Source organism: Paroedura picta, chromosome 5 (assembly GCF_049243985.1).
Source record: "Paroedura picta isolate Pp20150507F chromosome 5, Ppicta_v3.0, whole genome shotgun sequence".
NCBI lineage: Eukaryota > Metazoa > Chordata > Lepidosauria > Squamata > Gekkonidae > Paroedura > Paroedura picta.
Window position 1 is genome coordinate 45,466,090 of NC_135373.1, and position 17,927 is coordinate 45,484,016.

The window sequence follows — 17,927 nt, forward strand, 5'->3', positions numbered from 1 at the left end:
CCAACCAGAAAGGGTGAGCTATAAAATAAAATTGTTGTTATATGATGATGATTGCTGGACGGGTTTTGCCGTAAGATGAATGGCACAGAGAAAACATGAACACTCCTTGGCGCAGTCCTGCAGTCTGAATGTGGCACTCAGGTCCTAAAACTGAACTAGGCCAAAAAGGACCTCTTTAGATGACATGCTCGTTTTCAGGAAGAGTCCAGTGGTAGGAGTGGGGAGAAAGTGTCCAGGCAGAAGACCACTGACACTAGATTAAAGGAAATGGGGGGGGAGTTGTGGTGTGGTAGGGTGGCCCCCATCCTCATTGGAGAGCAGCTGACCCTTTATGTCCACCTTCCAGGAGAGAATTAAACCCTACCTCCTTGGAATAGACTGTCAGCACTTAAGGTGTCCCACTTGCTCGTGGTGGGAAGAGTTTGGACAGGGTTGAGATGTAGGGATGAAGGGTTCAGATTCTGTTGAATTTACCTTCCAGGTCAAAAAAATTCCTGGAGGTTCGGAGGATGCCTCTGGAGGACCCTCAAATCTTGCCTTTGGGGGTAGTTCTAGTCAACCCACCCCTCATCAGAGTTTACATTCTCTGCCCAGGAAGACAGAGCCAGTGCCCTGGCCTGTTACAGATCTCCTTCCACCAGCAAAAGAATCCAGTAATCCTAATTCTCATGGTTCCCACTTTGAACTGAACTGCTTGAATTTTGTGATAGATTACCTGCAAAAAGACAGACCCCAGAATGGACACGATCCCAGCCAGCAGGCCCAAAGTGATTGCAATCCAAGGATGTTGGATGCTGGAAGCCGAAAAACCAATAGCAACGCCACCAGCCAGTGTAGCGTTGTGGATCTGGGCCTTTTGAACAAGCAAAAAACCAAGAAAAATGATCACCAATGTTGAAATGCAGCCTAATGATGTACAGACATTATCTGGTGCAGCTTCTTGTGGTAGGGAGATCAGCTTTGGCCCAACCCACAGGCTTCAGTAGCCCTGGTTAAAACATCTTAGCTGTGTCTTGGGCATTTCTGGCTCCCTGATGTTGACTCCGCTTCGCCCCAGTCCTTGAGCTCAGAGCTATCAGGTGTGTTGGCTTCATCCCTGTCTCCAGGATTCTATACACTTTCAGGGGCTTAGGCAGGCCATGAGTTTTGGTCCAATTGGCAAGTGCAATGTGTGCACACTTTACATTTTAGCAGACTGACAGGGCTCTCTTGCACCTGTTTTGTTCCTGGTGCTCATCTGCTGTCAGCAATGGGCACTTCCTGAGACATGCTCAGTCTTCACTTAGCTGTTGTTGTTTTTTTCCTTTTCTGTTTTAGGAATGAATTCTCTCATGTTAACTTACAAAGATGTATTTTTCAACATATGGGGGGGGGGAGTTTTCCAAGAGATACATCTTCCTTGTTTGCGTACATGGCCCAGACTCAATTCAATTTATTTGTTACAGACTTAGACTTCACACAAAATACAAAAAAGGGAAAGAAATAATTTGTAGACTGATATAAAGAGGATCTTGAGGATCTTAGAGCCTCTTGTGGCGCAGAGTGGTAAGGCAGCTGCCTGAAAGCTTTGCCCATGAGGCTGGGAGTTCAATCCCAGCAGCCGGCTCAAGGTTGACTCAGCCATATATCCTTCCGAGGTCGGTTAAATGAGTACCCAGCTTGCTGGGGGGTAAACGGTAATGACTGGGGAAGGCACTGGCAAACCACCCCGTATTGAGTCTGCCATGAAAACGCTAGAGGGCGTCACCCCAAGGGTCAGACATGACTCGGTGCTTGCACAGGGGATACCTTTACCTTTATAAAGAGGATAATATTGTCACTGACTAACATTCTCATAGCCATGCCAGCAAACACAATTAAACACATAACCCAGCTGATAAGTTCCATATTCATTGAAGCACTGCGCTTCCTGCAAGCCAAACATTTTTACTATTTGTCTCCACAGCTACACCTAGAGTTCCCAACAATGCCTTGGCAAATATCAGGAGGTACTGGGGGGCAGTGCTTGTGGCAGGTAGAGGTTGGGAATAATGCGCTGTCATTTCTGGGTGACAACCTAGGCTGCCTGCCCTAGCCTCTAAGGTCTTCACCATAGAGGCTAGGGTGATTCCTAGAGAGTCACTGTGTGGAGGCCTTTTTCCCTTCTCAGTTCTACAAGGGCAGGAAATTGGGACTGGGGATGGCCCCAATAAAGCAGGCAAATGGGAGGCCTAAATACGCCTGAAAATGCAATGGGAAGAATTTTAAAAGCAAGCGTCTTCCTTCTGAAGGGCTCTCACTCACCATGCTGAGCTTTCCGTCTTTGTTGGCAGCCGCTGAAAGCGCAAAGGCAGCCACGGTGCTTGAAGCGATTGCAAAATAGGTGTTGTAGATGGCGACACTTCTGAGCCTCGCATCGATCAGGACTGAATTGAAGCTGGGCCAGAACATCCAAAGAAAGAGAGTACCTGTCAGATCCCCCCCCCAAAATGACCATTAGTGCCCTTGCAGTCCTTCAGACCATTCAAAGCCATTCTTTTTGGCAGCCCTCTTCACTTAGCCGACTGTACACAAAGCCATTCTGAGACAGCAGCCACCAACAAGCTGCCATTTCCATGCCAAAAACCTGCAGTGTGAAATGCCACTAACTCTGCAACCAAACTCACTGTTGTAACGTAGCAGTTTTGAGTGCTAGACTAGGACATGGGAGACCCTGCTTTCTAGGAAACCTTTGCCCAATCTCCCTCTCCCTCCCTCCCTCCCTCTCTCTCTCTCTCTCTCTCTCTCTCTCTCTCTCTCTCTCTCTCTCTGCTTAACCTACCTCACAAGGTTGTTTTTAGAGCAAAACACAGCTGAGAAAAACATGGATACCATTCAGCACTGAGGATCACCAGTGGCTCAGTGGGATTGTGGCCTGCTCTGCCTTCAGAACAGGTTAGTAGTGAATGGGGCCGTGTGTAACTAGATGTCCTGGAAAACTCAGAAATCAAAACACCAAGAGTCAAGTATCCTCCCAGTCGCTGTATCTCAGCAACTGGCATTCTGAGATATAATGCCTCTAAACAGGGAGGCTCCATTTAGCCATCCTGGCTAGACGTGGCAAAGAGCATCCTTGGGAAGAGGAAAGAGGTTCCACCTCGAAGAATATCATTGTGGTTGAGTGGGAGGATGGTTAGTATCCCCTTAAAATCAGTAACTACAAGAAACAACCTGAATAACACGAACAATTATGTGTTTAATTGAGGCCATACATTCTAAGGAAACCAAGACGATACATCACAAAAAGAGAGAATAGTGCCCCCCTCCCCACATACCCCTGTACAACTCAAGGAACTTACCCAGCATTGCAAACAGATGAGAGACTGTCCTAGAAGTCTCCTTCTCTGCCCTTTGACTCAGGGAGGGATGATGCAGCCACCAGGCTATCATTAAGCCAAAGTATGTTCCAAACACATGGACGTACATCAGGCTCAAGTGATTTGGCACCTGCCATTGATAAAGACAGTCACCATTTCATTCATAGCTAGGGTTGCCAGCTCTGAGTGGGGAACTATCTAGAGATTTTGGGGGTGGAGCCTCTATGAAGTATAATGCCATAGAGAAGGGGTAGTCAACCTGTGGTCCTACAGATGTTCGTGGACTACAATTCCCATGAGCCCCTGCCAGCCTTCGCTGGCAGGGGCTCATGGGAATTGTAGTCCACGAACATCTGGAGGACCACAGGCTGACTACCCCTGCCATAGAGTACACCTGGCCTATGGTTGGGGGGAGGGACCTGACAACTGAAGTCCACCCTCCACCCTTCAAAGCAGCCATTTTCTCCTGGGGAACTGATCTCTGCAGTCTCGAAATCAGCTGCAACTCAAAGTGATCTTCCGAACCCCATCTGGAAGCTCACAGTCCCGTATGTTTTACTGGTTGCTGCTCTGCAATAAAGTCATGAAGATATTAATGAGGATTCATTATCTGGAGGCCTCTTGGCACTTGCGCAGTAAAGGTTTTGGGTTGGGGTACACTGAGGACGCAGGTTTTATCCAGGAACTCATTTGGATTCAGAATTTCCAGTGGGATTCTTATCATTCCACACTTTTGGAGTATGCCAACTTTGTGTTTGTGCTTTTAAAGCTCTGGATAAACCTTTTCCATATTGTGTCAACTCTTACTTAGCTGTGTTGTTACTACACAGCAGGTTTTCTTTTTTTGCCCATCTGGAAGCTGGCAACCCTATATAGGGGCTGGAGGTGGGGGAAGAGAACACCTCCGGAGTAATTCTAAGAGGGGTGATTAACTCATCCCTCACACTCCCTGCTTGATTCCATGTCAGTGTATTGAAGCTATCCACTAAGTGTCCCCTACCCTTGCCCCACATTCCCATAATCTCAGGGCCAAAGCCAGCACATGGAAACAAAACATGGCAGGAAGAAATGTTCTCCACTCTTTGCCCGCTGAGCTCATTTTCTATTTGCAGGGAGTTTATTGCTGGAGAGGATTTTGCAATACAGGCCTCCCCTCCTGCTCATCGAAGTGGTGCAGATGACCCTCCTCCCTCCCTTTATCCCAGGGGTAGTCAAACTACGGCCCTCCAGATGTCCATGGACTACAGTTCCCAGGAGCCCCTGCCAGCAAATGCTGGCAGGGGCTCCTGGGAATTGTAGTCCATGGACATCTGGAGGGCTGCAGTTTGACTCTCCCTGCTTTATTCCCTCATTCGCCTTCATGCGTGAAAATGGGAGCAGGGTGGATTATGAGTAAGGTGAGGCACATTCAAGTTAACACTTGAAATGAAAGGCAACTCCCCAGGTAGGACCTGGGGACCCCCTGGTTTTACAGTCCATCTCTAGATGACAGAGATCAGTTTCCCTGAAGAAAATGGCTGCTTTGCAGGGTGGTCTACATATCATTATACTCCACTAAAGTCCCTCCCTGGCCCAAATTCCACTCATTCCCAGCTCTACCCCCAAAGAAGAGTTGGTTCTTCTATGCTGCTTTACTTTACCTGAAGGAGTCTCAAAGCGGCTTACAATCCCTTTCCCTTTCCTCTCCCCACAACAGGACACCCTGTGAGTTGGGTGAGGCTGAGCGAGCCCTGATATTACTGCTCAGTTAAAACAGCTTTATCAGCGCTGTGGCAAGCCCAAGATCACCCAGCTGGCTGCATGTGGGGGGGGGGGGCGCAGAATCAAACCTAGCTCGCCAGATTAGAAGTCCTCACTCCTAACCACTACACCAAGATGGCTTTCCTGATATTTTCCAGCCCAGAGCTGGCAACCTTTATTACATTGTTAAGCTTCCCTCCTGGTTCCGCACAAACCACAACAGTCAGTTTCCCACTGGAAACTCCACTCCCAGATGCACAGTACCTAATTTCGAATGGTGCCATGTAGGGTTGCCAGGCCCCTGCCCCCATAAGGATGCCAGCCTCCAGGTGGGACCTGGAGAGCCCCTGGAATTGCAGAGATCAGTTCCCTAAGAGAGAAGGGGATGGTCTGGAGCATGGACTCTAGTATTGTACTCCACTGAAGTCCCTGTCCTCCCCAGCTCTGGAATTGCAGCTCATCTCCAAGTGACAGAGATCAGTTCCCCAAGAGAGAAGGGATGGACTCTAGTCCACTGAAGTCCCTGTCCTCCTCAGCTCTTCTAAAGAGAGTGAATCCTTTCCCATCTGTGGCAGCTCTTTGTAGCAAGGAAGGCTACCATACCTGCAGAATATCCACAGCAATCCATCGGTTAGTGGTGAAGACGGTCACCTCTATCATCGCCATCAAGATCAACTGGATTGGGTTGGCTTTCCCCAGGACAGCTCCAGAGGAAATCAACACCGTGGGGATGCTCATAATGGCTGTTAAGATGCTTTCAGGGAGGGAAAAAACAATATTGATTTGGAGCCTGGGAAGGGTTTGTTCTGCAGGTCAGGAGAAGGGGAGAAGACTTGTCTTTGCAGCACTCTTTGACTCACTGTCTTTTTGAAAAATATTATTTTAGCAATATTCCAAAATTACAGAAAGCTGTAGGATAGAAATTTACAGACATTTTAAATACTCATCCCAACATTTTTGATATTCTTCTGGAGATCTATGATTAGCCAAGTGTGTTAGTTTAGCCATTCCTGCTAGCTCTCTGAGTTCTGAGCATCTTGAGTCCTTGTGTGGTTCCTGTTGTTGCTTCCAATCGGAAGTGACAATAAGCCTTGCTGTTCTTGTTGCATGAAAGAAAAATTCTGCCCCTTGCTTAGGGAGACCTGCTGGTAGATTACAACATAGTTTTTTGTTCTAATACAAATTGGCATTTGAACATAATTTGCAATTTATCATGGACTTTTGTCCAAATTTTTAAAATCTATTTACAATTCCCCAACATATGAAAGAAAGATCCAATAGTATTGTGACATTTCCAGCATTTACCATCAGTTTGCTTAGACATTTTACTGATAACATTAGGAGTCAAATGCCATCTATAGAAGATCTTATTCCTTTGACTCACTCTCTTCAACCAGCTGCCCCGTTTTTCTGAGTTTAGCACACACCTTGTGGTGTACAAGGTTTGTTCCTTGTCCTCTCCTCGTGGCATGTTGCAACAGAGACAACAGGAATGAATTGGAGGCTGAAAGCAGACTTGTGTCTATTCTGCACACGTCAGATAATGCATTTTCAATGCACTTTTTCAGCTGGATTTTCCTGTGTGAAACATGAAAAACTACTTCTAAAGTGCATTGGAAGTGCATCATCCAACATGTGTGGAATAGACCCTGAATATGGTGTACGACTGCTGCTGACATCAGAAGTCTGCTCCTCTTTCTCCCTATCAGTGAAAAGAAAGGAAATGCCATTGTTCTGTTTCAAATTGCCCCACTCTTGCTTCATATCATTGGCTGCTATGCATGGATGAGGGGAAATCTAAAGCAAGTTGAAATCATGCAGTTTGCCTTTCTGTTTGCTAAACATATGAAAAGCACATCTCAAGCAATGATTTTGTTTTATTTCATTACTTGTCTGTCCTTCACTTTCCCTATATACTAATAGTTTGCAGTCTCCACAAATCTATTATCTATTTACTTACCTAGATACTTACCTTGCTTTTCTCCCCAAAGGGGATCCACAGTGTCCCCTTTCCCTGTTCATACCGCACTGTTTGGCGGGGTCTGTCTTAGTCAGCTGAATCAAGAATCAGCTGAATCAAGCTTATTTAAACAGATGGGATATTTGATTAGTATCGGATAAACCTGAAAAATATTCAAATGAATTTTCGGGCTTATCTGACCTGAATCAAGGGGAGATTGAGAGAGTTGGGTATGTGTAGCTTGAAAAAGAGGATGTTAAGGGGCTACATGATAGCTGTTTTTAATTACATAAAAGGCAGACATGTTGAAGGGGGGCCCAACTTGTTTACTATAGCTTTAGAGACAAGGGATAGGAACAGTGGGTTCAAATTATGAGAAAGGAGGTTCCATTTAAATATTTTCTGACAGGGAGAGCTGTCTGTAGATGGCCTTGCAGTGTGGTGGAGTGTCCTTCATTGGAAGTTTTTAGGAGGAGATTGGATAAGCACCTGTCAGGAATGTGTGTGTTTTAAGCCCCTGAGAAAGTGGGGGCTGGACTGGATGGTCCTCTGTGGTCTCTTCCAATTCTGTGTGATTCTGATTCTTAGTCTTTACCTGCTCAAAGCAGCTTGCAACAATAAAATAAATCCAAGAAGACAAGCAATGTTGTATGTCGGTATGGCAGTGAGGACTAGGATCTTGGAGACCCAGGTTTGAGTCCCCCACTTCACCATGGTAACTGGTTGGGTGACCTTGGGCCACTTACACAGTCTAAGCCACAGCACAGGAAGGTTGTGAGGATAAAATGGAGGAGAGGGAATTATGTTGTAAACAGCTTTAAGCTCCAGTTGGGGTGAAACCCGGAATATAAATGCTTAAATGAGCAAATATACTGAGATTTTGGTAATTCCCACAAGACTGGCAGGCTGTCCTCGATCCTGTTTGCCTGTGCTAACATTGCTGAACACTGAACAACTCTGCTTGTCCTTTTCTTTAAAAAGGAAATCAATAGAGACTTAAGTAACAGCAGAGATGCAAACAGTTCTAAATACCTTCACAATAAACTACATGTGTTGATTAATCCACTCACTCAAATGCTCATTTTCTAGCTAATGGGCACATTTATTACTATTATTATTATTATTATTTTGTGAAGGGCTTCATGGAAGAAGATGGAGAGCCTGATTAAGATAGGAGACAAGGCCATTAATTTTGTGATCATATATAATACAGGCAGCTATGCAAAAATATTAGTTGTTCAAGGAACTTGTATCTAGGTATCAGCAGATCTTCAGAAACAAGGGGGGAACCTATCTGTCCTTTCAGAGATACAGGGATCAAAGCTATTAAGGAGTATAAGTCAGAGATGGGGTTAACTTAAAACAGGTTGGATGTTTCTCATTATAATGCTTTCTCATTATAATTATTTATTATATTTATACCCCACCATTCACACAAAGGCTCATGGCGGCTAACAATAAACATGAGAGGACACCTTGTCTCCCAAAGTAGAATGGATCCCAGGGAAGAAATCTTGTTTTCCTTTCCTTTTCTCATGGGTAAACTAGGATCAAATCCCCACTCAGCCTTAAAGCTCACTGGTTGAACCTGGGCCAGCCATTCTCTTTTATTCTAGTCCAGAAGTGGCCAAGCTGTGACTCTAGAGATGTCCATGGACTACAATTCCCATGAGCCCCTGCCAGCATACGCCACAGGTGCCAAACTGTGGCAAACCTCTGGAGAGCCACAGTTTGGCCACCTCTGCTGTAGTGTACCTCACACCGTTGCTCTATGTTTGCTGCCCAGCTCCTAGAAGGAAGGGATTTTCTGCTAAAGCTTACCAACCTCTGGGTAGGGCCTGTAGATCTCTCAGAATTCTTTATAGCTGTTTGCTGAGACTAAAGAGGGGCAGGTTGCTGGCACTGGAATGTGGGAATAATGGCTCTTCAAACAACAGAGACCAGTTCCCATGGAGAAAGTGGCTACTTTGGCACTGTACCTCACTGAGGTCCCTCCCCTCCCCAAACCCCACCTTTCCGAAGCTTCGCCCCAGAATCTCCAGGAATTTCCAACCTAGATTTGGATACCCTGTCCTCTGAATGAATGGCATTTCCCTTGCAGGTAACACTAAAGGTCCCCAATCTGTTTATGTGCCCCATATATTAAACCACATGATATAATCATGTTGAAATCAATGGGCTTAGAAACATAGAACTCAGTTTAGGGTGGCACTGCTAGACTTGTAATTGTGTTTGCCCCCACCCCGCCCCTGCCCCCTGGGAACATCGAAGGCAGAAATATGAGGCCATTTTTTAAATTTAAATTTCAGTGAACCTATTTCTGATGATGTTTTAAGCACATGTCCACAACAAAAAAGAGAAAATATCTTGACCCAAGTCAAGACCCACCCCCCGCCCCCCGCCCCTGCCCAAAGGGTCAAAATAAGGAAAATGTGCTCAAGCCTCTATATGGTAAAACGTAATGTACAATTGAATATGAATATTTATTAAACTTAAAAACCAAAGGCTTAAAGTATGGCCTCATTAAAATCCACGTATACATTCATACTAATGCCTCCACTGACCAGATACATTTAGGCATAGCCAAATAGAACAGTGGCTTTAAGCAAATGACCGTCTATTCTCTAGCATAATAAAATCAGAGTCCAGTAGCACCTTTAAGACCAACAAAGATTTATCCAAGGCGTGAGCTTTCGAGTGCAAGCACCCTTTGTCAGACTATGATCTTCTTACATGACAGGGAATATATAGCAAAAATCAATTCTGTTAATCTGTGTCACAACCAAATACAGCCAATGATAATCCTTTGTCAAAACAGCCAATCAATCCCCTAGAATTTAGTGTACTTTACAGAGAGAAACCAAAATGTTGCTATTAGAGATCAAAGGCTATCACCTCTCCATATGTTGCTTGCTCCATACAACTGTGAGACATTCCTTCCAGGGAATTGGCGGTCACTTCCCAAGGCCAGAGAGTCAAACTCAAACTTCCATTACAATGCCATATCTTACAGTCATATTATCACAAATAAAATACATAGTGAGGAATATGGATACACAAGCTGAACAAGGTTAGCATGAATAGTGAGATAAAAAGCCTTTGTCTCTATTGAGTCCTGGGTATGTCACAGTATTGAGTTTTGTAATCTATTTGAATCTATTCTCTAGCATGATATACCTGAAAATGGTAACACTCTTTTTCTTCTGCCTACTTCAAATATAATGTCCCATCGCAAACTTGCATGGCATGTCAAAATGGTCTGCCACATGTTGAATGCATGGTGAGGCAGCCACATGGGGACACCAGTGTGCAACATGTCCCTGCAGTCTCTGAGACCCTCACCCCCTGAGGACCCCCATTTTCATTATGGCTTGTCCCCCCTCCCAAGTTTTCTCTGTAAACATGTATACCTCAAGTGTGAGCCTGAATTAAAGTGATCTCAGGAGGGTCACAGCTCCTCTGCCAATTAAGTGAATACCAACCAGAGGAGGGCCATTTCTTCCAAAGACCTCAGAGCCCCTTCCCAGACAATACGCTACTAAGTAGTGACTGAGATTTCCAAAACAATAAGCAACTGCCTGATCCCAGCAATTCCCTCCATATACCTCAATGACCAAAGAGGAAGATTCCTGCCAGTTTCCATTCATTACAAGTATTCCTTCCATATCTAACTCCCAGATCTCCCTAACAGAATACTTTAGACCAGTGGTCCCCAACCTTTTTATCACTGGGGACCGGTCAACAATTGACAATTTTACTGAGGCCCGGGAGGAGGGGTAGTCTTTTGCTGAGGGATGTCACCGCTGCTGCCTGAGCCCCTGCTCCACTTGCTTTCCCGCCGGTGCCCAACTTCCCACCGCCCGCTGGAGGGCACTGCCAGCAGCAGCTGCCCAGTGCCATGCTGAAGGGGAGCCCCAGCCATGGCAGCTGCTGGAGAGCACCAAAGGTAAGCCGGTGGCAGAGTGGCAGGGCAGCCCCAGAAGCAGCAGCTGGGGAGGAGTAGCCACGGCCCGGTACCGACTGATCCACGGACCGGGGGTTGGGGACCACTGCTTTAGACATTCCCCATGCAAAAGGAGAAAATTCCCCTCTACCATATAGCCAAAAGGTTTATTTTCAGCCTGCCTTATCTTCAAAAGATTGCATTATTATTCCCACATTCCACTGCCAGCCCCCTGCCCCCTTTGTAGCAAAAGAGTATAAAGAATTACCCCTTGGCCCCATTTTTTGTAGCCGGTTTGGGACTCATCCTGTGACCCCAGCCTCATGGTTAGCCTCTTGCTTCTCTGCTTCAGGGACCTGTCCCCACACTTCCTCCCCACTGCCTGGTCAGGAGAACCCTTTCCCTGCTTTACAAGAGCTGGCTTCCATGTCTCTTTCCCCCACTTTTCTTTTTATTCCTTAGTAGGTAAGTTGTTTTACTAGAACAAAACAAAATCAGAGTCCAGTGGCACCTTTAAGACCCACAAATATTAATTTGAAAGCTCACGCCTTGAATAAATCTTTGTTGGTCTTAAAGGTGCCACTGGACTCTGATTTTGTTTTGTTCTGCTGCTTCAGACCAACATGGCTACCCACTTGAATCTTGTTTTACTTCAGAAAGGTCTTGTGTTGTGTGGCGAAATCCTCCTCTAACACACGTAGACCTATTTGAGTCGTGCTCCCCATTTCTCCCCTGCTGGCCACTCTAATACCCCTGCTTTCTTTTGGTTCAAGTTTGAAGCCTTCCTCCAGTCTAAGGAGCCTTTCTCCAACTTAAGGGATTCTTAAGTTGGAGGAAGACTCCTTGGGAGAACAGTTGGATGCCCCCAGTCCGAGATCTGCTCGCCATTTTTCAAAGGCACTCCAAATCACATTTGCTACCTTTGAAGACTGATCCTCACTTTCCCGTCTGAGAAATGGAACAAGAAGCCATCCATGATCACAGCCCACTGTACTCCCAAGGCAGCGAGAAGAAGGCCAAATCCAGTGCTGCTGAAGCCATATCTTCTCAAGAAAGACAGGAAGAAGCCGAAACCAAAAAACACCATGACGCTGACATCTTGAAATTCTGTGTGGCAGAGAAGAATGTCATGCTGGACATGAGGGGCATCTTACTGCTAATACAAACAACTCAGCAGATGAATTTTGTCATGGACAATATCATATTCCTTAGGATGAAGCAGGACACTTGATCTAGCTTCTCAGTATGTGTTCCAATGGTCAAGCTGCTGCAGGCCTACCAGCTGGTGTTGCATGGGTTTATTAGGGGTCATTTCCTCTTTAGTGTCCATCGTAAAGAAGTCAATGCTGGGTATTGAAATTCCTGGAGATTTCAAATAAAAGTCTGGGGATCGTGGAATTTAAGTGGGAGACAACATTAGCTGGGCATAATGCCATACAGTCCACCCTGTAACATATCCATTATAGTCAGGGTATTCCTGTAACCTAGAAATCAATTGTAATTCTGGGAGATCTCTAGGTCCACATGGAGGTTGGCAGCTCGAGGCTGGGATAAACCTGGAGACTTTTGGGGGCGGAGCCTGCAGAGGGTGGGGTTTGGGGAGGGGAGGCACTTTGACAAAGTATAATGCCAGACAGTCCACCTTCTAAGCATCCATTTTCTCCAGGGGAACTGATCTCTCTTGCCTGGAGATGAGCTGTAATTCTGGGAGATCCCCAGGTCCCGCCTGGAGGCTGGCATCCCTACTGGCAACCTTAGCCATCTTCTGAACAACAGAATGGAACAAGATAGTTGAGCATTTTGGAGGTCTAGGCTTAAGGTAAAGCAGCGCAGGGTCTCTCTCCTCTCCTGTCTCACTGGGAATTTGGTGCCTGCTGGGGAGTGCCTGTTTGCTTATGAGCAGTCTCTCAAGGGTACCATAAACCTTGGCTGCTCTCTCGTCCCAATAAAGCTAAACTTGGTGACACTACTCCAGCAAAATTCTCAGCATTCAGAAACAGAAATTTATTTACAAAATATGTCTGCCAAACTTTTGCCCAAGAAGGGCCTCCAAGGCAGCTAGTGGTTAACTGCAGTAGCTGGGAGCATTAGACTAAGAACTGGGAAACCTGGGTTCAAATCCCCATACTTCCATGCCATGCACTGGGTGACTTGGATTCAGTTGCTCTCTTCCTTTATCTACATCATATGGGGTTATTGTGATGGTAAAAGGATAATGGGAAGAGGTATGTTCTTAGCATCCTGAGTGTTCCTTGAAGGACAAGACATACTAGACAGAAAGAGTGGCTTGAGAATAAAAAGGGGCCTCCTCCTTAGTCAATGCAGTTAAGATCAAGCTGCAAATCTAACACTAAGTGGGGACCAGTTGCAGGTGAGGAAACAAACAACAGCTAGTAGGAGAACTGCTGGCCTGTCTCCCCAATAGTAACCCAAAGCAGCTTCCAGTACCATCCTCCCCTCCCCTGTATTATCCCCTCAACAGCTGTGCAAGGTAGGTGAGGTAGAGGTCACCCAGCAAACTTCCATGGCTGAAGGGGAATTCAAGTCTGGCTCTCCTAGATCCTGGAGTGACCTTGTTAACTGTTGGAATATGCAAGATCTGCAGTATGCAAGACTGAGCTGAATACAAAGAGTGTCCTGCAGGGGACATCAGAGGAGATGTGTATTTAGCATGATTGGAATAGGAATTTCCTCATAATTAGATAAAATCTCCAGTGTCCTGATTGTCTCAACAAGAGAATTCCTGCTTATTTGAGCATGCTTCCTCCCTGCTTGCCTCCAAAAGAGTTGCTGAACAAACAAACAAAAAAGACTACATAAAAAAATCAGAATAGTTAGTTAGGTCTCTCTCTCTCTCTTTCTATACACAGTTGTTTCTCTTCTGAATAAACACTATTTTATTCTTTAAGCAGCCTGGAGCTGCGCTCCCTCTACATATTGAAACTATGCCAACATTAACCACGCCCCTGTGTGTTTGCACCAGTTGCATGGCATAACCAGCCAAAGAGGCTTAAGACGGGTTGGGCTGGTTTAAACATCAGCATGGGACAGATGCTGCACCTACCCTGGTGATAAGCAGGCTACTATCACATCCAGCCAGTTTGGCTTCGGTGGAAGAGTTCCTTAACAGGCATGCTGCAGAGACCAGATCCATTCTAAGCAGGGCAGAATCTCTGGAAATATATCGTGTTCCTTTCTTAGTAGGGAATGTGTTACTCAGGTCACCCAGGAGAAAAATGGCTAGGAAGGGAAGGAGGGTTTGGTTTACAATGCCATTAATTTAGATTCTCCATTTTTCTCTGTACCTCCCCCCCCCCCCACACACACACACACCAGTTTCTTTCATCCTGGAACTTGAGGTAGTCTCTATGGGGTTTGGGACTTTACAAAAATGAAAAAGGAATACTGTAACTGCACTGGTGACATGCAAGTGCACACCACTAGAACCTGTCTGTTCATTTTTCTCGTGTGTCAATGTGTGTATGCCTTATTGCTTAGAGCTACATTGCACATCATCTAGAAGGCAGATTCTTGAGAGCTGAGGATCTGTTGACACTAACATGGAAGACCTGCTTTGCTTGAGCCAAGAAATTGGGCTCTCTAACCCAGTAGTGGGAGGTGATGTAGACTCCCTCCAGCTTGGCCCAGGGATCTGAGTAAGGATGCCAGCCTTCCTGTGGGACCTGGGGATCCCCTGGAATTGCAGGTCATCTCCAGGCTATAGAGATTAGTTCCTCTGGAGAAAATGGATGCTTGGGAGGTGAACTGTATGGTATTGTGCCCCATTGGGCTCCCCGTCCTCTCCAGGCTTCATCCCTAAATCTCCAGGAGATTCCCAAACTGGAGATGGCAACTCCATCTCCCCATCCATGCTGGTGGCCACAGAGCGTCTGGCAATCCTAGGTCTTAGGAAGAGTTACACCCCTTCCAAATCCATTGATACCCGTGGTCTTAGAAGAATGTAACTCTACTTAGGATCGCATGGTGTATTTCCTCCCTGGTTCCCATCTATCTGTAAGGCTGCTGCCCTGAACTAGTTAATGATTGCTCAGCCCCATCAACACAGTGGAGGCAGGGGACAATGCAACAATAGCTTTGAACTGCCTGTTTTGTTCCTGTTGGCTGCTCCATATTGCTTCTCTGCTCATAGAACTCTCTGGGGAGATGCTATTTCCCCTGTGGGGAAACACGCCTTGATTTCTCCACTGCTGAAAAATCCTTCAACCGGGGCAGTCCTGGTGCTTGAAACCCATGAGCTTTTCCACTCCCATCTCACCAAACTCTCCTCCTTGCTACAGCTACTGTCCTAGGCAGCCTTTGTCCACATGGGTCCTGCAATAATATCCCTGCCGCAGAGCCCTTTGGGGTGTTCAAATGGGGCAGGGGGCTTCCTCCCTTTGTCACTATTAGAAAAGCTGATAGGATCTCACCCAATATTTTACATCATCTTTGTATAAGGAACAGCACAAGGAAAGGTGTTAGTTGGTCAATTATTTTCCAACTACAGGGGCAGGGGTGGGGCAGGGTTGCCAGATCCAGGCTGGGAAACTCCTGGAGATTTGGGAGTAGAGCCTGGGAAGGACAATGACCTCATTGGGGTACAGTAGCATAGGTTCCACCCTCCAAAGCATCAATTTTCCCCAGGGGGGACTGATCTCTGCACAGTAGAGATGTGCTGTAAAACTGAGGGATCCCCAGGTCCCACCTGGAGGCTGGCATCCCTAGCAGATGCCTTCTCGAGACACTAAAGCACTTGAAATAACTTCAAGAGAACAGCAAGCCACAGTTCCCCATCATGACAATGAATCTTGAAAGTCCTCGGCCTGGCAGGCAGATCCTTACATGAAATATTAGTGCACACCAAAGCCCGAGCGGATTGAATGACATTTCCTGTTAATTAAACTACCCGCTGAAGTTAATCGAGGTTTAATCCATAAAAATGCATCTGCAGACTTACCCGGGTAAATAGTAAGGTCCCCTTGACTGTCATATGAAACAAAAAAATAAAATACCAGGATGAAAGCTATCTCATACATCAGGATCAGAACTGGCAGATGAATCCGGAGACTTGGAGGGTACTGGGAAGTCATTGTACGGCATTAAAAAAAAGACCAGCAGGCATTTGTATCTGTCCTTCTGTTTCAATGTTTCATCTGTCTCAAATTAAAAAAGAATGTAGCAGAGAAAGTCTGAACGTGATAAGGGAGTCCTGATTAGGCCTTAGCGCCAGGCAGTGGCCTCCTTAGTCCTTATCTGAAGCAGTGGGAGAACAGGCCTGGCTTGCATTGATGGGTGTCAGCAGCAGCTATCTATTTTGTGCCCTGCAGTCAGAGGATATCTTCTCAGGGTGATTATTACAGACACAACTGTTGGAAACGCCTCCATATGACATGGTTTCCATGTGCCAGTCAATATCCTGGTGGATCTGAAGCACTGGCTGAATGAAGCCATTTGACAGCTTAATGGATCGTCACAGAAACAATAGAAAGGGTTGTGGGATGATGTGAGGATACCCTCAAGGGAAGAAAGAGGCAGCCGTCTTGAGTGACAGATTCTGAATAGCAGTAAAGGCGGCAGAGTACATAGGTTCCAAGTGTCTTTGTTTAGCCCCAGGCTCTGATTTGGTTTAGAAACTACTAACTGCACCTCCATCTTTTTCCAGACCAAGCTACAGTGCATTGGCCTTCATCCAAGCACTGATCTGGAACATCCGCTGCCTCACTAGGCACTCTGAGAAAGGAGAAAGAGAACTGCACATTCTGTTGAAGCTTAATTCTCAGTTTCTGGGCAACATTTCTCAGCAGTTTTTATGGAAGTGTCAAACAGAAAGAGCTAACTCCACTGCATAACAAGCAGAGATCCAACCAACTGTTCCTCAACAACACCTTCTGGAATTGGACAGTGAGATAGGAATTGAACCAGTGTAGGACTAGAGTTGCCAGTTCTGGGTTGCGAAATACCTGGAGATGTTGGGGGTGGAGCTGGGAGTGAGCAGGATTTGGGGTGGGGAGGGACCTCAGTGGAGTATGATGTTATAGAGTCCACCCTCCAAAGCAGCCATTTTCTCTAGGGGAACTGATCTCTCTTTAGTCTGGAGATTACCTATAATTCCAGGGGATCGTCAGGTCCCACCTGGAGGCTGGCACCCCTAGTTGTAACTATCCTGTTAACCAGCAACAACTCAAGCAGATACACAACATATGGGCTCTTGTGTGTGTGTGTGGAGGGGATTATATGCAGCCAGCTGGGTGACCTTGGGCTCGCCACGGCACTGATAAAACTGTTCTGAGTGAGCAGTGATATCAGGGCTCTCTTAGCCTCACCCACCTCACAGGGTGTCTGTTGTGGGGAGAGGAAAGGGAAGGCAACTGTAAGCCACTTTGAACCTTCTTCGGATAGAGAAAAGTGGCATATAAGAACCAACTCTTCTTCTTCATCATCTTCTTCATCTTCTTCTTCAGGGTAGCCAACAAGGCTGAGAAATACCTGGAGCTGTGGAGCAGAGCCTGGGAATGACAACATTTTGGAAAGGCAGAGAATTCAGTAGGAATGTGATGCCCTGGAGGCCACCCTCTAAAGCTGCCATTTTCACCTGGGGGCCTGATCTCTGTAGTTTGGAGATCAGTTGTAATTCCAAGAGAACTCCAGGCCTCACCTGAATACGGACCCCATCCTTTATCGAATTACTTTCTTCTGACACATTGTTGGGTTTTCTCACTCTCGAGGCAAGTGAGCTGCTCCTTGGGTCAAGATTATATACTATCAGGAGCCTATGTGTAAGGTTTTAACTTACAGAGGTAGTAAGAAAGTCACATGGTGCTTTACTGTATAACTACCGGAAGTCACCCCTGGAAGTGTCACTAACCAAGGGAGGTAAAGGTATCCCCAGTGCAAGCACCGAGTCACCTTGGGGTGATGCCCTCCAGCGTTTTCATGGCAGACTCAATAC

The 17,927-nt window shown here is 46.2% G+C and overlaps 1 protein-coding gene across 2 annotated transcripts in view; it reads right to left on the minus strand.

The window, feature by feature from the left end:
* LOC143837616 (RH-like protein) overlaps positions 1–16,305 on the minus strand; it is a 21,874-nt gene extending 5,569 nt beyond the window's left edge. Inside the window, exons 1-6 of one of the 2 annotated variants that reach the window (XM_077337649.1) lie at positions 15,936–16,305; positions 11,899–12,085; positions 5,679–5,829; positions 3,318–3,465; positions 2,284–2,447; positions 716–853 (exon numbers count right to left, since the gene is read on the minus strand). In XM_077337649.1, the coding sequence (XP_077193764.1) occupies positions 716–853; positions 2,284–2,447; positions 3,318–3,465; positions 5,679–5,829; positions 11,899–12,085; positions 15,936–16,068 (921 nt within the window). In that variant the 5' untranslated portion in view covers positions 16,069–16,305. Of the gene's footprint in view, positions 1–715; positions 854–2,283; positions 2,448–3,317; positions 3,466–5,678; positions 5,830–11,898; positions 12,086–14,042; positions 14,176–15,935 lie in introns of those variants that run through there. The other variant, XM_077337650.1, reaches the window with a different exon arrangement.
* Positions 16,306–17,927: the final 1,622 nt, after the last annotated feature.